This window comes from Medicago truncatula, chromosome 2 (genome assembly GCF_003473485.1).
Source record: "Medicago truncatula cultivar Jemalong A17 chromosome 2, MtrunA17r5.0-ANR, whole genome shotgun sequence".
In the NCBI taxonomy this organism is placed as follows: Eukaryota; Viridiplantae; Streptophyta; class Magnoliopsida; order Fabales; family Fabaceae; genus Medicago; species Medicago truncatula.
This window is the reverse complement of record NC_053043.1, coordinates 40,861,875-40,883,408: the sequence shown is the minus strand read 5'-3', so window position 1 is coordinate 40,883,408 and position 21,534 is coordinate 40,861,875. Positions and strand designations below refer to the sequence as shown.

At 34.5% G+C, this 21,534-nt stretch overlaps 2 protein-coding genes across 4 annotated transcripts; one reads left to right on the top strand and one right to left on the bottom strand.

Moving 5' to 3' along the window:
• Nucleotides 1–420: 420 nt before the first annotated feature.
• LOC11407931 (uncharacterized) lies at nucleotides 421–15,339 on the bottom strand. 3 transcript variants are annotated; one of them, XM_024776549.2, is made up of 22 exons: nucleotides 14,992–15,339; nucleotides 14,692–14,780; nucleotides 14,491–14,600; nucleotides 13,910–13,964; nucleotides 12,843–12,931; nucleotides 11,857–11,923; nucleotides 11,718–11,780; nucleotides 11,384–11,539; nucleotides 11,192–11,285; nucleotides 11,018–11,097; nucleotides 10,803–10,878; nucleotides 10,623–10,666; nucleotides 7,769–7,836; nucleotides 7,271–7,356; nucleotides 7,015–7,172; nucleotides 5,595–6,909; nucleotides 5,156–5,442; nucleotides 3,612–3,818; nucleotides 3,375–3,531; nucleotides 2,172–2,471; nucleotides 757–794; nucleotides 421–634 (listed from the first exon to the last, which is right to left on the bottom strand). In XM_024776549.2, exons 1-20 carry the CDS (start codon nucleotides 15,101–15,103, stop codon nucleotides 2,173–2,175), a joined length of 3,612 nt encoding a protein of 1,203 aa, XP_024632317.1. In that variant the 5' UTR covers nucleotides 15,104–15,339; the 3' UTR covers nucleotides 421–634; nucleotides 757–794; nucleotide 2,172. The 3 variants fall into 3 exon arrangements, with proteins under 3 accessions (XP_024632317.1, XP_003596631.2, XP_024632318.1); XM_003596583.4 differs by lacking the exons at nucleotides 421–634; nucleotides 757–794 and having other exon boundaries at nucleotides 1,866–2,471; XM_024776550.2 differs by lacking the exons at nucleotides 421–634; nucleotides 757–794; nucleotides 14,692–14,780; nucleotides 14,992–15,339 and having other exon boundaries at nucleotides 1,866–2,471; nucleotides 12,843–12,924; nucleotides 14,491–14,577.
• Nucleotides 15,340–16,294: 955 nt separating this feature from the next.
• On the top strand, nucleotides 16,295–20,362 carry LOC11409982 (F-box/FBD/LRR-repeat protein At3g14710). Its single transcript, XM_039831109.1, has 4 exons — nucleotides 16,295–16,300; nucleotides 18,505–19,389; nucleotides 19,517–19,663; nucleotides 19,959–20,362. The coding sequence occupies exons 1-4, from the start codon at nucleotides 16,295–16,297 to the stop codon at nucleotides 20,190–20,192; spliced, it is 1,272 nt and encodes a 423-aa protein (XP_039687043.1). The 3' UTR covers nucleotides 20,193–20,362.
• The last annotated feature ends 1,172 nt before the right edge of the window (nucleotides 20,363–21,534 follow it).

The window sequence follows — 21,534 nt, the reverse complement described above, 5'->3', positions numbered from 1 at the left end:
GTTCATTTCATTCATATATTTTTTCTCTGTAATTTGATACTATGTAGATTTGGCACTTCAATTAATTGGAATGTATCCAAAGCTTGTGAATGCTGTAAACCACCTCTGCATATTCTTGCTAGGAAGCCTAATTGTTTCAGAAGTGGCACAAGGCTGGAGCTAATTGAACGTATCTACCCTTGTAAGTAACATCACTTTTCTTTGATTAATTTCATATGATTATTATATTTGGTCCCACGTGATTTTATTTTATACATATGTATGCCCCAAATAACTATTCTTTAGTGAGAAAATATGTAGTTTTCTTTTTTATGTGTTTAGAAAGACTTTATTTTATAATAAAAAACATAAATCTTTTAAAGTTGAATACAACATGTTGCTGGTGTGGTTGCTTGAAGCACGGTTAAAAAATTGATAGACTGGATTCTTGAATAAACATGAGAACCTTGTTGTTAAACTATATTTACACCTTGGACAGAATGTATAAATATTAAAAGATTCAATTTTTCTTTCACACTCTAATCATCTTTCCTTTTGAAATAAACTTTAAACTTTTAGGAGTAATTTTTGTATTGCTTTGGTGTGCCTTCATGTTGCTAGTGTGGTAGCTTCAAGAGTAGTTGGCTGTGGAAACCTGTGAATTGGAGACAAAGAAGAAGCATGTATTGCATGCTTAAAGCTATTCAACAGGCATATGGATAATTATAGGAAAAAAAATTCATGGTTTTTACTTATCTTGTATAGAAGATTACATACCATGAAGAAAACTTGTTGATTGTCCTCTAATGGTCCACCTGCACCATCAAATTTAGAGCATGAAGCACAATTATGAAGACAAATCTCAGTATGAAGAACAAATTTATAAAACACAATGAGAAATGAATATAACACGAGATATCTATAAACAACATTAAGAAAAAAGGACAGAAGTTCACTTAGCAAAGAGAGTATGAAGAGTTCAAGTGAGTTACTTATCAAAGAGAGAGTGTGATTTTTTTTTTCTTTTCTACTGTGGTTAAGATTTTTGATTTTGCATAATAGTGCTATCACCAACACTTTATGCTTGTGCAGGTCTTGTGTTATGCAATTTCTCATATATTATATTACACACATAATACATAAATAGTACCCTATCATAATTTTCTAGCGATTCAACTTAGTTATTCACAAAAAATAACACTCAAATTAGTTTATAACATTCTCATATATCTTCGATTTATTATAACAAAAGACTAATTTGTCCTCAATTTAAAATGGCAAGGACCAGTTTATACTTCATCCAATCTCAATTATAAACAACTTTTCACTTTTTAAGTTGATTGAATATATACCACATACATTATTTATTTAATGAATCTAAAGTAAAAAGTTGTTTATAATTGAGATCAAAGAATACTAATTTGCGTCCAATAATAAATAGGCTGCAAGAAAATTCAAAATTCAAAATTCTCAAGGATCAAATTGAATGTTCAATTTTTTTTTTAAGGATTGAATGTTCAATTATTTATCATGTCTCTATTGTTTATGTCCCAAAAGAAATGGAATAAAATATTACACCAAAATAGTTGTATAAATATCAAATTTATTCGAGATACTATGTAACAATTTATTGCATTTAGTTATTTTTTGTTTAAGAAATGGAGATATTTCTACCAGTACCTTCTTCATTTTCAAGACAGTGATGGCAGCCCTGAATATAATAATTCATCAATGACCAAAGTTTATATTGTATTTAGTTATTTTTTGTTTAATAAAATTGGGATCTTTCTACCAGTAGCTTCTTCATTTTCAAGACAATGATGCAGCCCTCAATATAATAATTCATCAAGCCAAAGCCATTCCCAACTCATTATGATACAAGCAAATATCCTTCTCAACCTAGGTATATATTGTGTCCAAAAAAAAAACCTTACTATATATTTTACGAAAACAAGTCACCGAAATTGTCAAAATGATATCCCTTTCGGTGCTTAATTACATGGTTGGAAAATATTTTGCAATTTTCGCTCAAGGGAACAAAATTTCCTGTTACAATTGGAGCCTTGACGTCTGCCATGCTCAAAAAACACTCAACAAGGACTTGTATCCTCTATACATTAATATATGTATATAACCTATGTAATTCAAAATCAATTGACTATATATTTGTACAACAAAAATGGTAGAAGAACCTTAAAGTTGATCCCGCAATTGCACTAATAAGCCCTGCATAGCTTCTATCTTTTGACTCAGTTTGACGATGGTAAGGTGTTGGGAGGAAGAAGACTCTGAAGTACCAACATCATTGATTAAATCATTGATTTTAGCCTGTGAATCCATAACTGCTTCCTCAAGCAAAGCTAATGTCTGTTCCGGAGTTTTGTTTGGTCCTTCGCTTATCAGGTTTGGTAACGGAGAAAGTCCTCTACTACCAATACTACCGTCTCTACTAAACTTTTCACCGGAGAACATCTTATCAATGCCTTCGCTTCCTGCAAATCACCGTGCCATTATTAGATGATGACGATAACAGTTGACAAAAGGGATAACAAGAGTGCATCAGCATGACATTTCCAGTTCCAGCGAATTAGAATTTACTTATACCGCTGTATTAGGTTATATTGGCCCTAACTCATCCTTATAAATGGTGGGCAGCCCAATCAATAGGCTCTGATACCATAGTAGGTTTTGATATTGGGTCTAACTTGTCCTTACAAAACCAGTTTGCAAGGGTGCCTCTCTTTATAAAGTCTTATCAGGCCTTATATCTTTTCTATGTAGGACTTTGTTTTTCCTGACACATTGCAAGGTGCTTGTTATCTATGAATTCAAGGGTAAATTCAGCATTAGCCAATACAAGGTTTATACTGCTCATTTGAAGTATTATTATATGGTAATATGGTATCCAGCCGAGTTACTTATCAATTTTACAGTTACTTGGACTCTAGACACCTTGTTCTGAAGCAATATCCATTTCCTATAGCTTTGTTTTTTAAAAGAGAAAAAAAAAAAAAAAACTAATAAAACCCTTGCGGCTAGTGATTAATGAGTCTTGTGCACCTCTCTTTGATCTATATGCTACCACAAGTCAAGAAGGCTAGACCTAAAATATAAAATCCATCTTCCATCTTGTTGAAATTGGGGGCCTAACTCATCCTTACAAAACCGGCTTGTAAGGTGAGGATTGCCTCCTCTTTATAAATTCTTCTCAAGAGTCTTGTCTATCCGATGTGGGACTTGGGTTTTTCCCAATACATCTTTCGTCCAATGATCTAAAGATAAAAATCTAAAGATAAAACAGCCTTATTACTTCCCAACTTTAAGGTAAGGCAATAGGTTTTATCGATTCTACGTAAAAAAAACAATTCAATAAATAAGAAACTTTGGAAACATACCTAGGTTGCCTAGTTGATCTATTACAGACTGACCAACAGAGCCTTCTAACTTAAGCAACCGTATAATTCCAGCAGTTATCCGGCCAATTGAATCAATTTCAGATTTGCACAAAAAAGTAAGATGCTGAAGCTCATCCTTTGTTACAACTGCCTCAACCTGCAAGGTAAAATCAACATTACACACAGCCATCTAATAAAATAGAGACAGCCCATACTTAAATTTATAATTCTCATTACCGGCTGTTGCACAGAAAATTTTAGATTTTCCACTTCCCAGTTAGTTGTTTCATCATCAACATCCTCCTCACATAATATCAAGCGAACTTCAAGACCAACTCCTCCAACTGCATCAGTAAATTCCTTAACCCCATTGCCTATTACCAGTGATGAAGGAATGTGTTTTTGGAAACGAGGCTTCAGGATTTTCAGCCCTTGAACTCCAACCTGCATGTTCAGGCTCAGTATGTAAGATCGTATGATAGGTGTAGGACATATATTAAAATACAGACAACAGAAATGAGAAGATAGACGAAGGAAAATCTTAAATAAGGATAATTGGTATTAACATGTTCTAACCAAGAGCAGATAAATCAGATATAACCCATAATAGATTACATTTAACATTTTCAGAGATATATAACAAATGTATTTTGATCATTATACACAGTCGTAAAGAATAATCATCATAATTCATCTAAAATGTGACAATAAAATCTTCTAGCCTCGTCTTTATCCATTCAATCCATGTAAGAAAACTTTCTCTTCTTCCGACTTTGACAACAATGAATAAGCAGGCACCAAACTGCAAATTTTGTCAGTTAAAGGTTGTGTACAGGTAAGCTCTTAAAACTGTAATACCAATTTTGTTGACGAGAGAATTCAGTGTATGCTTTCGACCATTCTCCAAAGATCTGATATAAAACACTGGGTTCCCCGTTTAGTGCTTTCATGCGGGACTAATCATAGATTTATAGTCCATGTGCATGTATTTTATACAAATTATGAAAACTGGATTCTAAAGCTAACAAAAACCAATTAGATGTATTATTATAAACTGTAAAGAAAAAAAGTTAATTAGGAAAGGTAGTTCAGAAAAGAGTGTACTAAAAGATTATGAATTTACTTGAGACTGAATATATTGTCTATATTATGTAAGGGAAATGTACAAATATATAGACACATGATCAATCCCAAGAATTAGGGAAAGAGTCCACTGAGAAATGAAAGCTAAATAAATATAATCAATGCATAATAACACAATATCATAAACCGTTACCAATAATATTTATAATATTTCAATAAACTTCAAGCATGAGAAGTTTATTTTATTAAAAGAAAGAGACTATATATGTTTGCAAGCAGAGGTTGGTTATTTTTCAGTTATCATAAATGAATTGTTTCTCTATAAACAGAGCAGTAGTTGGCAGTCAACAGAAGAATAGCAGGTCAAAATCAAACGATCCATTTAAGGTTCCCCATCCCACAAAAAAACAAAGTATATCTTCAGCCTAATTCTAGTAGTTTGCATGGTTTTCATGCAAATGAAGGAGAAATGGTATCATGGATGCGGAATTACAAATATGGCATTTTGTGTTTTGCTATTCCTGCCGATATAATGCATGATGTCGGGCTTTTTTTCTTCCCGGAATAGTTAATCTTGTTATTTTCTATTATAGTGTAAAACAACATAATTTCAATCTTGAAAGCAGATAGTAAATGTTTGATTCTGCAGTAGTTTGGAACATAAATTTAGAAAAAATCAGAAAAAAGCATTAATTTACCGTGACCAGTTCTACTGGATGATGCCGTATTCTATGTATTTGTCCTTTTCCACTGGTAACATTATTCGGGCTACCTTTTGCATTTACTTGCAAACTATGGAAAGATGTGTGCCAACATCTCTCTTCTCTTCCTTCATCTTCATGGCTGGAGAACCACCACTTTTCAGCCGTATCCTCGGCACCTTCGAGAGCAAATAACCAGTCTCTCAATTCTATAGTTACATCCACATCATCTGGCTTCTTCAAGTGGGGAAAACCTGATTCTTTCCCATCGCCCGTGCTTTCAACTGGTAAGAAGTTATTAACAAAGAAAACTGAATTTAAACTAAGCATATGAAGATATGGATATATGAACATAAGGAATATGAACTGAGAATAAATATATTATGTATTAATCAAATTGATCAACAAAAGAAAATCAGGTGACATTGTTACATACCATCTTCTGAATTATCAACAATCAGAGGATTTGACTTAAAAAGTTTTGACAATGGTCCCTTTTGTAAGTTTTCCAACCCTTTACAAAGACCCTTCCCAGGAGCACCATCAGGCTCAAGTATTCCAAATCTATGCAGTAGGACTTCAGTATAGTTCATTCCCCCACCAAGACGAACACCAGATACAAAAGCTGAGACATTCAAACTATGAGACTCCGGGTCTTGTTCGTGTAATGGTATGACATGAACCGTGCTTATGTCCAGAAAAGGGAAAGAACGTGCATTTCTATCCATTAGATGTCTATCGTTCTTATGCACCCAGAATACAGCTCTGAGATGAGGATATCCATTATCACTCGGTGAAGGAGCATTTATGCTAGAACTCAAAGATTCACATGCCAACTTCCCCTCAGCATCCACACAACTTATCTCAACACTCTCCCAGCGTAGAGAAGATGAAACAACAATAGCCCCACCAAGGGTTCTGTGAGTGGCACTGGTAAACAGATCATCTCCAACAAATTGCACTAATGGCAGTCCCTCAACATTTATTGATGAAGACTCCAGGAATCGAAGTTGGAGGTCTTTCACTGCTAAACTCACAGCAGTGTCGCTAGGAACCTTGTCCATAAGCTTTCCACTGGAAGATTTGTCCCGAATGTCCTCCAGTTGTTTCCTTTTTCCAGCAACTGACATCATTTCACTAACTTTTCCAAAATAACCATAGAGATCTAGTACGAAAAATAATTGCTCAACAGAAGTGTTGGACACATACTGTTCGCAAGCAACTCCAACCCTGACAATACCCCCTGGAGGAGGAATTTTTAACAACGGGCTTCCATCGACTGTTGCCATGGCTACTTCAATGCAAGCTTCTGTCAGATCAACACATCTCCATAATCCTGCAGTCTGACGTCCAGCTGTACCCGTGCATGCTTCCAGAGACAATGTAAGCTGCGATGCTCTGACAGTCCATTTCTTTTGGGTAGCATCAACTGGTTGACCTTCCCAAAGACAGAAGCAAGCAGGATCCTTGTCAAGGTTCAGTATTCTTAGTTTCAATGAAGGTGAATCTAAAAATGAAAGGTTTTCAATATGAAGCCTTGCTCCAGTAAAGGAGGTATTGGTTGTATTGTCCATGACACTTCTAGAAATTTCCAATTTGTCCTTGTCAAAAGGAACTGTAAGATCCAGTCCCTTGAGAGTAAAAATAAAAGATTTCACTGAGAAGTCCGGTAAAATGTCACCAGGACTGACAACGATACCATCAGCTAAAAAAGAGGATATCCTCAGGCATGACTCTTCTTGGAGATGAATCTGGAAGAAGAAAAAAAGCTTCAAATAATGTGATTGAGAAAAATAAATAAAAATGGTGCATTATAATTCCATAATAGAGCATTTATTCTAAAAACCTGCACATACCATAAGAGGCTGGCAGTCAATAACAGTTTGAGAAGCAAAGGATGGTGGAAGTGGAGAAGGTATGATCTGGAGAGCATGGAGGCATATTAGAGGGGTACCCTCGGTCAACTGCCATTGTTGTTCTCCTAGAGGATATATTGGAGGGCAAAAACTTCTAGCTGTCAAAAGAAAACAAATAATTAACAAATGATACATCCGGTAAAAAGAGAAAAAAACAATACATCAAAATTGCTCAAGTGCGTTAATAACTTAATACCAAATTTTGGCACATGAAAAGCCTCTCCCGTGAAAGCTTGCATTGATGGTTGCACTATAGTACATGGAGGGGAAGAAAAGGTGTCCCTGCATTCCAATAAACGGAAACTATAATTTAGTTTCATTAAGTACTGGAAGAAGATTGTGTCATTTCAATTATCAAGAGCCACCAAAATGATTAATTATTTAAGGATATTACTACTAAAGAATATAAGCAATTTATGTTCTTTTCCTTCCCCCTTTTTCAATTGCATTAGTTTCTCCCATTCCAGTCCAGAATATCTAACTAAAACAGCAGTGGTTCATAACCTATTACTAATATATTCAGATTAGTTGGCTACCGGTTTCCATCAAACCCTATGAGCAAAGAATACATCGACACAAACTTGGCTCCTGCTTTCTATATACACCGACATAAACACCCACAATCATGCGTACACGCACAGCTCACTTAATTTTTTTTATAGTTGTTGTTCAAAATTAGCTGAAAGATACAAACCTCAAAAATAATCCACCGATTGTAATCTTGGTCAAGTTCTTGTCGTTATCCACTTCAGAAAGACTGGCCTACAAGGATAGTCAATCAAACACTATGAGTCTACTGCCACTAAAAGCCTGATTATTAAAAGAAGAAAACATATCATGCAAAATATGTATTGAGAGTAGTGTTGCCAAGAACAGTATTGGCTTAAGTTTGGCTTAAAATACATCCTGTTCTATAAGGTTAAGGTAGTGTCACCAACAGTATTAAGAGTAGTATGGACAAGTACCCAAGAAAGAAAGAATGAGTGCAAGAATTTATGATGTCAAAACAAAGAAAATGTTTAGATATTGATATTTATTATAGTATATCCAGTTGTCCCCACACACCACAACAAAATGGCGTCGCTGAAAGGAAACATCGTCATTTAGTTGATACAGCTCGAACCTTATTGATCAATGCTCATGCACCTTTTAAATTTTGGGGTGATGCTATTCTCACTGCTTGTTATTTGATAAACTGTATGCCATCCTCGGTATTACTCTTATTTCCTAAGGACCCTTTGTACAGAGTCCCACTATGTGTGTTCGGCTCTACATGTTTTGTTCATGATCTCACTCCTGGTCGCGATAAATTGTTTGCACGAGCGGTCAAATGTGTGTTTTTGGGCTATTCTAGAACCCAAAAGGGGTATCGGTGTTATTCTCCATCTAAACGTCGCTTTTATATTTCAGCATATGTTACTTTCTTCGAGGATACACCATTCTTTGCTTCACCAACTACAACTAGTTCTACAACAGATGTTACCGATTCTCAGGTGATACCTATTCCTCTATTTCACCCAATATTTGAGCCACCTGTCTCTACTCAAAGTTGTCCACAGTTACAAGGTAACCAGAAACATCTCCTATTGATTCTAGTGATTCAGCTCCAAAGACTATTACTACTGATTCTAGTGATTCGGCTACTGCTCCAATCTCCTCTCCTGTTGTGGTCGAGCCTTCTAATGACTTACCTATTGCTCTTCATAAAGGTAAAAGTTCATAAAGGTAAAAGGTCAACTGCTAATCCTCATCCTGTCTACAACTTTTTGAGTTACCACCGACTGTCTCCTTCCTACTTTGCTTTTGTTTCTGCTCTGTCATCTGTCTCAATTCCTAAGACAGTTCATGAAGCATTATCTCACCAAGGATGGAAACAAGCCATGATTGATGAAATGGTAGCTCTAGAATCCAACCATACTTGGGAGCTTGTTTCACCTCCTCCTGTTGGTTGCAGGTGGGTGTTTAATGTCAAAGTGGGACCTGACGGACAAGTTGATCGATTAAAGGCTCGATTAGTGGCTAAAGGCTATACTCAAGTCTATGGTCAAGATTACAGCGATACCTTCTCACCAGTTGCGAAGATGACATCTGTTCGCCTCTTTATAGCTATGGCCGCCATGAAACGTTGGCCTTTATTTCAGTTGGATATCAAGAATGCTTTCTTGCATGGTGACTTGGAAGAAGAGATTTATATGGAGCAACCTCCTGGGTTTGTTGCTCAGGGGGGGCGTAGTCTGGTATGCAAATTGCAGAAGTCCTTATATGGCCTGAAACAATCACCTCGGGCATGGTTTGGTCGATTTAGCAAAGTTTTGCAGCAGTTTGGGATGACCCGTTGCGAATCAGATCATTTTGTCTTTCTTAAATTTTCATCATCAAATCAATATATCTATCGTGTAGTTTATGTTGATGATATTGTGATTACAGGAGATGATTACGAAGGTATCAAAGCATTAAAACAACACCTATTTCAAAACTTTCAGACTAAGGACTTAGGTCCTCTACGTTACTTTCTTGGGATTGAGGTGGCTCAATCAAAGTCAGGCATTGCTATCTCTCAGACAAAATATGCCCTTGATATTTTAGAGGAGACAGGTCTTATAGATTGCAAACTAGTCGACACTCCTATGGATCCTAATGTGAAGCTCCTTCCCGACCAGGGGGAGCCTTATTCCGATCCAGGAAGATACCGGAGACTAGTGGGAAAATTGAATTATCTTACCCTAACAAGACCTGACATATCTTTTCCAGTTAGCATAATAAGTCAGTTCCTTAATTCTCCGTGTGACGGTCATTGGAATGCAGTTGTTCGAATTCTTAAGTACATCAAAAGAGCAGCTGGAAAAGGACTTGTTTTCACTGATAGAGGCCACACTAATATCGTTGGGTATTCAGATGCCGATTGGGCAGGAGATGCGAGTGATAGACGGTCTACTTCTTGTTATTGTATTTTTGTGGGTGGAAATCTCATTTCATGGAAGAGCAAAAAGCAAACAGTCGTTGCTCGATCAAGTACAGAAGCCGAGTATCGAGCAATGGCTCATGCTACAAGTGAGCTTGTGTGGTTAAAACATTTACTGCAAGAATTAAGTTTTTGTGAGGTTGGTCAAATGGATGGAACTCGTATGTGATAATCAATCAGCTTTACACCTCTCCTCCAATCCGGTTTTTCACGAGAGAACAAAGCAAATAGAAGTTGACTGTCATTTCATTAGGGAAAAGATTCTCTCTGGAGTCATCAAAACCTCATTTGTCAATCTAAGGATCAACTTGCAGATATCTTTACTAAATCTCTACGAAGTCCTCGGATAACTTACATATGTGACAAGATAGATGCATATGATATGTATTCTCCACCTTGAGGAGGAGTGTTGAGATATTGATAATTATTATATTTAATATAGTATGATCTGTTAGTATCATTAGGAGTTATGATAGGATTGCATTCCTATTTAGATCATATCTCATGTATATAAATAGTTGGTTTTCATTCCTTTCAAGATTAATGAGAAATATTCATATTCAAGAGAAAATATCAAAAAACTTACCCTAGAGAAGAAGAGGGACTGCATCAAAAACTCAAGCTGGAATTCTGCAAGTTAATGCCAATTGTTGGATCATTTTTCAGGTGAGTTTATACATAACACTAGTATCCCTACGATATTCAATAATAATTGAAGGAGATAAAGATCAACATAAAAAGAATTATGCACAGGCCAAAGACAAACCAGCATCTTTAATGCAAAGAAATATATGATCTACAACAATTGAAACGAGAGAGCATCCGGCTGCTTCAGTGGAGCGCTGTTACAATTCAATTACCGAGGGACTCAGAAAAAACCATAACCAAGCAACAAAAACAACAAGATTTTGTACAACAAAGGAAAATACTATTGAGACTTAGTCTTCTCAAAGGAAATAAAATGTTAAGACAATAACAAACCTTCTGAGCCTTTGAATCAACATCACCCCTGTTTAGACAAACATATACTCCGGTCATGAAGCGTAGAAGTGCACGAAGTCCTGCTCACATATGCTGTATTAACCTCGTGCTATATCCATGCATTGTATTAAATTCAATACTGGTACAGTAAAAAAATTGAGCCCTTTTACGTACCTGGTTCACTTAACGCAGGGCAAACAGCTTCATTGATGTGCAACTGAACCTCAAGTCCAAGTGGACTGTTCAATTCAGTTCTCTGAATTGTGATCTGGTAATCATACACATCCAACCTATATTTTATGACTCCTGACATTCTATAATAAAAAGAATATTTATAAAATAACTTGGAGGAACTGCATTTATTACATATGCTTCTCCTGATATTCCTTCTATAAAACGCTCTCCTCCAAAGAATACTCTCTTTGCGCCATCATCATCCCTCTGGTTTGATCCCTCTTCCACATCTGCGAACATGTCTGGATGTGGCAAAAGATCAATGGACAAAGATTGCCATTCCAGTTTCTGGACAGGACAAAAAAATGAGAACTAATAGATGGTAAAGCAAAAAGAAAGACATTATCCTCATCACCGAGAACAGAAAATATTTTTTTATTATAAAAACATGCAAGAAAAGGAGAGAAATAATACATAAGAGCAATTTACACATACATACTAAAACTAGGGAAGAGGGATATATTACTTTGAAGACATATATGTACTTTTTGTTACTGGAGAACTCCCGTGCTTCCTTAAGATTTACAACCTGTTAAAAAAAAATCAGTAAATGCTACACCAATCAAGATTCAGAAAATTATTGAACCGAGTTTCAAAGTAATTACCTGCCAATTTTCGTTTGTGGTATACAGCATAAGGTTGCGTATGGTCATAGATGCCATAGGCGGTGCCCTGCAGCCAGAGATAATGAATGGAGATGCTTATATATATAAAATTCAAGATAAAACTTATAGCATATCTTTGAGCTAAAACCAAAGTAAAACTCATCAGTCATCACTCCTCGTATTTATGCTTAAAGTTACCCTACAGAATTACCTATTGTATTTTTTATTTCATTACAATTTACAAGTTGTAGTTAGATACTGCAACTCAAGCAGAGAATAAAAAAGGGAAACCCGTTGCACTAAAGCTCCCGCATACGCAGGGTCCGGGAAGGGGTCCCACCAAGCAGAGAATAATATGCTAAAACCAAATTCAATTTGTGGAGATTCATAATAGTTGGCAGTGTTGGTAGTGCATTAAAAAAATTGAAGAAATCAAATTTAGGAGTTCGGGTGATAGATGTAGCGAAATTGAAAATTGCATAAAATCCATAATTTTGTAATCCATTATAGGCTTAAATATTTTTTAGTCCCTCAAGTAAGTAATCAATGTTTTTGGTCCCTTGAAATAAATTGTCACCTTTTGGTTTCTCTTTTCTGAAAATGATCACAATTTGCTCCTCTCTGTCAAAAAAGGAGGGACTAAAGGCTGACCAAAAGAGTACAAAGAGAAACCAATTGTAATTATTTTCAGAAAAGAAGTGCCAAAAGCTGACAAATTTTTTTTTTTTGACGGACCGAGTGTAATAATATTTTATTTTACTTTGGGGGATTAAAAGTATATTTAATTAAATCTTCATTATCCACGATAGAATAGTACACAACTCTGTGTTTAAAGAATACAGAGAAAAGGAACAGTTATCAACTACTTACAAACAGCTCTAACAGAATGCATACAGCTGCCACAATTAACTGGAAAACTAAACATGTGCTATCACATATGCTACACAACCATACAAAAGTTCTATCAGCTGACAACAGGAACTTACCATGTTGCTCCCGCTTGTCGACGAGAACCACCGCGAGTTTCTAGCAATAGATTAACTGTTTGAATCTGTATAGTCATGCCATCTGCAATCTAATGATAGCCCACAATCAGTATGATCAAATCAAATAGCATCCAAAAACGATATTTGTGTTTGTGGACAAGTGATTGGCATTTGCTAGGAACTACCTAATCTAAATGAAACGAATGAGTTAGGCTGAAAGGCATTGCAGCAAACCATATCTCCACTAGGAATGAAATAACCTTTACCCTGTTTGTCCCTTCCTCTATTAAATATCAGCATTTTCTACCTTAGTCATTAATTTGAGTGAAGTTTTATCTTTTAATTGGAAGGACGTGAAAAGGGATGTGCAAGGGAGACATGTGATCAGCGCTGTCGATGGCAGATGGCGAGCCATGGAAGAGAGCCAAAAACCCGCCATACTGGTCAACATGTGGCGCCGCCATCCTTCACAAAATTGGCCATGGCGAAAAGCCAAAAACCCGCCACTGATATCTGCCATGGCTGATATTTGACAACACTGCATGTGATTTGTTTCCTTATGAGATTTATAAAATCAACTGATTAACTGAATGATTTGATTGGATTCTTAAAAAAAAATTAATGATTTGATTTACAAAAGTGCATATTAGTATATTACTATATTAGTATTACATCCTATATACAAGGCAGCATAGGATAAAAACTTAACTACATGTAACAATGTTGATAACAGGGTTCGTAACTGTAACTAACTCACCAATTTACCAACTAATAGAAGTTATTAACTATCCTACGGTTCCTGTTCATTTAATCCTTATCATCCTGTTCCACTCGATATTTGTTAAAGATCCAGTAACCTCTGCCTACAGTCAACAAATTAATCTTTGCCTCCACCTTTATCTATGTCACTTAGAACATAAACATTCAAATTCAAATCCCCAAACCACATCCCCATTTCCCAGTGTCTAAAACTAACTAAATAAAAAACATGGCAGGTGTTATTAGAATATCACACTTCATCATGCATATAAACTCTGTCTTAGAAAATATCAGATTCAAACTCAAACCTTATCAGCAAAACCATAACCGCTACCCTTGGCAGGCGCAGGCGAAGAGGTGGAACTGCACAAAAACAAAAGAATACAACCAAGAAAATCAATAAACCAATAGCATTTGGTTTGATTTATTTGAGCTTACATAGTGGCATAAACACTTAAGAGACTTTTTAGGAGAGCTTATAAAACACCTTATAACATGTCCATAAACAGCTTATAACTTTTATAAGCTCTCCAAAATAGCTTATGAACCAACTTATAGCTTATATAAAAAGTTTGATTTTATTTTATCTTTTTTCATTGAAATAGCTTATACATAAGCACGTATGCTATAAGCAGTAAATTAAATTTTATCCAAACAGAATCATAAATTATATATACATAAGTACTTGTACTATAAGCACATAATTAAGCTGTTTATCCAAACATAGTCATAAACTATAGCACAATATATTTTAAGCTTTTGAATTATAAGCGCATAATTAAGTTGTTCATCCAAACAGTTTCATAGCTTATATATAATCACTTAATTAAGCTATCTATCCAAATACAAGTTGAGTATCATTCCAAGCCAAATTTTGTTTCACATTTACCTGTTTGAAGTTGAAGATGCATCAAAATCAGAATTCTCCTCCAGAACAAGATCAAGTTTATCAATTTGCACAACAATCGGTTCTGTTTGCACATTACTCACCGACGGAAGCTACACAAAATCAAAATTCACAATCAATCAACAACACATGAAACATTTCAAAGAAGTTAGTTAGCAAGTAACTCAAACTCGGAAATTCAACCGTTATCTCGAGCTTTCCAACTTTCGCTGATGCAACATTCAACGCCGCCGGTAATCCAACACTGGAATGCAAAGCATCACCATCGATATCTGAAAACAAATCGAATTGTAACTAACTCGAATCTGAATTTCAATTTAGATTTGAACATTTCTACAAACCACTGAATGACACATACACCAGACACGACACAGAGCAAGTTATAATCTATAAGAATTGAAAGTAATCAGATGTGTAGGTGTTTGACACTGATACCGGATACGTCTTTAATCAGAAGTGTCGGTATTATGGAAGAAGGTTTACCTAAATTGGAAAGGTGAACGGTGTGGCCATGCAATTTGAACTGATCTCTAGTGAAAGATTTGAGCCAATATTTGAGAGTGTATTCGAGTGCCCGACCCAGTATCGATTCCATTGCCTGAGATCACAGGATTGGATCGATGAATTCGGGTCGGGTATAGTTTAGATTTGTGAAGTGTTGAAGATGAATGGAAGCTTTTTTGTTTCTTGTTTTGTTTTATGTCTATGTTGTGTCAATAATCACGACTGAGTTGAGTGTGAGAGGAAAATGGAATCTCGATTACGGCGAGGACACTTTTGGCACGTGCGTGACAGCATGGGATGGTTGGTTTGGTTGGATCTCTATGTGCTACTTTTTCTTGTGAATGAGTGTGTAATAATTTTGTAACACAGTACTTGTTTTTAACTTTGCTTAACATTTATATCAGGAGATATACGTAAGGACTTGCAAAAGTTGTCACTTTCATGAATGATTTATAAGAGTTTATCTATCTATAATAATTTATTAATGGAAGAAATTAATCAAATTAAATAACTAATTAATGTAATTGGAAATGATTTAATCACATGATGTTATTAAAGATTATTTTCATTACTTAAATTACTCTAGTTTATATATTTGATTCATTCATAACAAAAGTTTTAATTTATAAACAAAGAAAATTACAACGAAAACAACAATGCGAAAGAAAAAGATTCCTCCTCTACAAACATAAATAAGTAAAGAAGGATGAGGAGATGAGAACTCAGTCAAATAAAGCTAGCCATCATGACCAAGATTTACATGACGATCATGATCCGCAAAACGATTTGAGTCCTCCGTAAATATTTTCAATCTCACAATTTCAATTTGTTTGATCTATGAGAGAATTCTTGAAGTAGGAGGGCCGAATGGAGGTTGAGCTTTCTAAGATATAATCATATTATTCATAAACAAAGCTCAAAACTCAGTCATAACTAAAGTAAAACGTTGCAAATTACAAGCATTTTAGAGATTATTACAACATTAAATGGCCAAAAAAATGTTTTATTTTTATTTTTATAATCAATTATGTTTTGTTTTGTAACGATATCTTCAATTTTTTTTGTGAATTAATTATTTTTATTATTAAAAAGAATTGTTTATTATCTTTTGCTCAAAAAAAAATTGTTTATTATCTTATTTCTTGTATTTCTCTCTATGCAATAGATTATTACATGTATTATTTATAATAATACGAACATCTTCAAGAGTTTGATCTAGTAGTAAAAACATAAATCTTTCACCCAAAAGTTTCGATTTCCAGCCATATTATAGTGTATTTAGATGAAGGTAAGTATAAATATATTTGTAAGTATCCTTTAAACTCGATGGTCTTTCATGCCTTTCATTTGGGCATCATCCTCTCACCTATTTTTTTTTTGGATTTCACTTAACTTTGGAGGTTGTGACTTGAGTGTATTTAATGATTGATTAAAATATTTATTTTTAGATAAATGAAAACAAATAATCATTAAAACTCACGAACACTACTGAGAGGGTCGGAGTTCAAACCACGATCATGATATCCAATTTTACAATTTCGGTATTTTTGTCAGCTAAACTAATACTTATTGTCATTAAAATAAATTGTTTGGATGAAAAAGAATCATTGATCAAGAGAGAGAGAAAAAAATTCACAAAAACCAAAGTTACCAAAATGAAATTCAATTTTTTTTTTTTTAAAAGGTAAACTAACTCGTTCAAATTGGCATATGAGAAGAATTGAATTTGAAATCGAACACACTCTAAATGGGTTGAAAATTGAAATTTCTTAAAAGCCCAAAAAAAAAAAAAACTACTAATAAATATCATAGGAAAAAAAAGACCAACAAATAAAAATAGTATGGTTCAAATATTAAAGATTTGGACTTGAAATATACTCCACCTACACAATTAACTGTAGGGTTCTCACTTCTTTCTGGTTGGATTTCGCGCCTGGTTGGTGGCTACTGCATCAGTATTCCGATATACTTCATCCATACTATTTGTAAGTTTTTTTTTCTTCTTCATCAAGCAACTAATCAAAATTAACTAAGTTCATAGATTATTTGATTTTTTTTGTCTGTTATTATGAATCAATTTGTTTCTGTAATAATAAGTTCGAGTGATCAATAACCTGCTTTGCACTTTTCTATTGTTTTTATAGTGCAGTTCCCTGTTTTGAATAATATTAGTCGACTAAACAAGTACAATCACCAAATTAGTCGTTGACTTTGTAGTAAGCTCTCAAATAGACCCTTGAGATTGATATTTCAAAAAGATTCCCTATTCTATTAAACTGTACGGTTGATCCAATTATTCCTATATTTAACCACTTACTATCAATTAAGGCCATATATTTTAGGTTTAATAGCAGTTTTCGTCCCCTAACTTTCACGAAGTTGCGATTTTAACTCCTTAAGAAAAAGAACTACAAAACCGCCACCTAAGTTTTGCAATTGTAGCAGTTTTGGCCCCATAGCCAATTTTTGGTAAAAAATAAAAAAAAAAAAAAAAAAACATGTGACACCTCACTTAGGGTGCCACGTCAGCATAGACCACGTCAAAATTGGTCTTGGGGGCCAAAACTGCCACATATGCAAAACTTAGGGGGCGGTTTTGTAGTTTTTTTTTTCTTAGGGACCAAAATCGCAACTTTGGGAAAATTATGGGGTTAAAATTGCTATTGAGCATATATTTTAACAACTTACTAATAATTTAGACTTTATATTTAACCACGTACTATCAATGTAGTTCCTAACATGAACTAATATGAGTAATATGAGTAAAATTCGACGGAATCAATAAACCTTTTGAAATATTCATGCTCCGATGAACTTATTTGAGAGCGTCATACAAAGTCGTAGACGAATTTGGTGGTTTACCCAGTAGAAAACTAGTATTACTCTAACATATAGTATAAGTATTCATATTTGGTGTACCAAAATCTAATACTTCTCACCCTATCTAATGTTATTATTCTTAAGAACCTATGGGTGAAACTCTAAGTACCGAAAAGTAGGGAATCACAGGATCGAACACGTGACCCAACATATCAAATATCTCTGCAGTCTTTTACCACTGTACTTGTAGGACAACCGCCGTTCTTAATTGGTACATAGTTTGTTACTTTTGCTTATAATTGAGTAAAAAGAGTATAATAGATGGGTTAATAATCAGTCTGTGAATTGTGCTGAAAAGCAACCATAGTCCTACTCACGGATATATCAGAATGAACAAATCGGGCACATTAACGAGTTTCTATATTTGGTTAAGAAAATTGGGAAGATTTATATTAGTTTGTGTCCCTTATTGTTGAGAAGTTTGACACTTATTCTATGTGTTGTGTGGCACCAGAACTAGTATTAAACTAACTTTACAATGTATTCTATGTGATATGTATGGAAATATATTGACCTTTACAATGTATCTAATTGCTTTCACAGGAACTTGCATTAAAAATGGCCTCCAGTTCCGTTGATGCGATTGGTAGACGTAAGCATAAGCTTTCCTAGAGGCGAAAATCCAGCAAGGATCAAGACTTGATAAGCAACCTACCTGACCACATCATTGGCTGCATTCTTTCTTTTCTTTCTACTAAGAGTGCAGTTTCTACTTGTGTTTTATCAAAGAGGTGGATAAACCTCTGGAAATTTGCCACCCGACTAAATTTTGACGACATGGACCATTCTTCGAACAAGATAAGAAAAAAATGCTTTGTAGACTTTGTCGATAGGGTACTTATTGATCTGAATAGTGCGCAGATCGGAAGTTTTTCTCTTTCAATGTTAGAGAAATATAATTCTTCTTATATTGAAAAGTGGATATCTTTGGTTATAAATCTGAGAGTCAAAAATCTTTGCGTCTATTTGCAGGAAAAAATATTTGCGTCCTTTGATGCCCTTTTTAAATGCCAGTCCTTAGCGGAATTGGTTCTGAATGGATGTGCCTTCAGACTTCCTAGCATTGTTTGTCTTTCATCCCTTACAATCCTGAAGTTGTCTAGAATCAATATTTTTTGCGACTATTCTAAAAAATTCAAAACTTTGGCACTTAATTTCCCAGCTCTTAGACATTATGAGACATTAGATTGCACTTTTTCACATGTGAAGAGTGTCAATTTACAAGTGCCTCTTGAAGTTGTTTCAATAAGATATTCTCGCTTCTATCACACTTTGCATGCTGAAATTAAGTTTTATACTATGCGCCCTGCAAAATTTTGTTATTCTGGCTATATGTCAGATACAATTTTGTTAGAGGCACATAGTGTAGGATTTGCTGATATTGCTTTATATGATGATCACGAGAATAGTCTTAAAAAAATTGGGATTTTTGTTACTAAACTTCTCTGCATTAATCCAGAAACTCTAAAGCTGCAGATGCATAGTTGTAGTTCCCAGGTATGTTTTATATTTTTCTTGTGTCTCCCTTTATTTTCAATGAATATATTGACAAGTGTTTTAGTTTATCTTATGGACACGGTCTCTATATATTATCCTAACACCAACAATTGTTCGACTTTTGTAGCCTGTCATGTTTGCAGGAATGAGCCATTCTTTTGCAGATATTCCTCCATTTGGAATGTTGCGTCATTTGGAACTAAACTCTGTTGGCTGCGAATATTTGAGAGGCATACTCTTAAATTCGCCATGTCTGAAGACTCTAATTTTACAGGTTTGTAATTGAGAATTTCTAAATTTCAAAAAACATGTTAATACATGAGGTAGTTTTGTTCCAAAAAATCTTAGGTTAGTTGAGTCCCAACGTCAGGATAGGCCTCCAACGAGATCCTAATGTCGGCTGTTGGAATATGAGTTGCAATAAAAACAGGAAATTACAACATGATAATATTGTCTAAAGCTATAACATTAAATTTTTGTGTAGACTATGGATTTGAGCATTTCCGCTGAATTTTATTTGGACGTTGCCATTGCCAAACGGTAAAAAACTTTTATTTTATGATTTCCAGGAGATATGTGACGATGGAATGATGCTGAGTTCTGCTGCAATTGTGCCTCATTGTTTGCTATCTACTCTTAAAGTGCTCAAGTTTGAGAAATTTGGTCGCTACAAGCATGGATTAAGTATTGCCAAATTCTTCATAGAAAATGGTCAGGTATTGGAGAGGATTAGTATTCGCTGTGACCGGATGTTTCAAGAAGAGATACTTTCATTTAAGAAAAGTTCTTGTCAGCTGTTATAGAAATTTTACCTGAGAGACTTTTTTTATAGAAAATAAGAATATCATCTTTTTCTGGTTCATATTTTATCAATAAATTTTATTTAGAGAATGCTACATGCAGTTTTTAGTGAGTTATATATGAAAGTGAGTCTAAAACTTAAATATCAAATGAGCTACTTAATTTGAATCATGAGAAGTTATTTCCCTTCGTATGTAATCCTTTTGCGTTTTATGCTATATGCCTTTGTCTTATACAGTGTCTCCATTTTCCAAATCCATGAGGAAGGCTTTTATGGGTATGTGATATTTCTTACTTTTATTCTCTCCTTAAAAATGAGTTTGAACAAAGTAGTTCATAAAAGGTTACATCTTGAGAGATAGAGAATTTATGAGATTATTGATGATAACGTTCGTAACCAATTTAGATGGAAAAATACCATGTAAAGACACATTTTAAGGCTTTAGGATCAAGTTTTACTCTACACTCAAATACTTTTAGGCTTTGTTTGCGAGTTTGGAGGGGAAGGTTTTGAGGGGTGGAAAATATGAGAGAAAATTGAGAAATCTTTCAAAAATTTGAAAAGAGTAATTTCTTAGAGAATGATAAATTAATGTATATGATTATTATATTTTTAATTTAAAAAATAATATAACAACATTGATTGAATTTGAAGAATTCATATAAGCCCTCCAAAAACCCCCCAAAACCCTCCTCCAATACAATTTTTTAGTTCCTCCAAATGAGGAGGGTTTTGTATTATGAAGAAAGGTTAACCCCCCAAAGCCCTCCTCTCCCATTTTTCTCTATTTCTTTCACCTGCTCATTCCTTTTTTCCCAAACCTTCCCCTCCCTTCCCCTCCAAATTCGCAAACATAACCTAAGAGTAAAATTGTTAGAGGACACATCAGGATAGAACAAGGACAAAACCTCCATAGCAAGGACACTATAAGGTAAACCTCCTCCCTGAAAAAAATTTGAAAACAACTGAAACCAACGGAAATTGAAACCAACGGAAAAAGAGTAAAATTGAAACCTATTTAATTTAATAAAACAATTTTTATTAAGAATGGATGAGCATAAATTAATGTTAATGATTTGGATTTTTCTTGTCAAAAAAAAAAAAAAGATTTGGACTTTAAATTCTCTTAAAAAAGATTTGGACTCAAAATATTTTAAAAAAAGATTTGTTAGCATATATTAAATAGGGTTCTCACGGTTTGAGCATTTCGTTTTTCTCAACCTCTCCCAGCCCTCTGTATCAGAATTCATAAGTAAATCAATCTATAAGTTTTTTTTTTCTTTCTTCTTCTCATGTAACAACTAATCAAAGTCGACTAGTTTAATGAATTATTTGACTTTGCT

Bases quoted from the DNA above. Each gene is read 5' to 3' on its own strand.
- LOC11407931 (XM_024776549.2), bottom strand. From the start codon at position 15,103: ATGGAATCGATACTGGGTCGGGCACTCGAATACACTCTCAAATATTGG. The intron at 5,443-5,594 runs GTATGTAACAAT...ACTTCTTACCAG, and splicing joins TGTTGATAATTCAGAAGATG to TTGAAAGCACGGGCGATGGG. The intron at 3,532-3,611 runs GTAATGAGAATT...TTTACCTTGCAG, and splicing joins AATTTTCTGTGCAACAGCCG to GTTGAGGCAGTTGTAACAAA.
- LOC11409982 (XM_039831109.1), top strand. The intron at 19,390-19,516 runs GTATGTTTTATA...CGACTTTTGTAG, and splicing joins TGCATAGTTGTAGTTCCCAG to CCTGTCATGTTTGCAGGAAT. The intron at 19,664-19,958 runs GTTTGTAATTGA...TATGATTTCCAG, and splicing joins TGAAGACTCTAATTTTACAG to GAGATATGTGACGATGGAAT.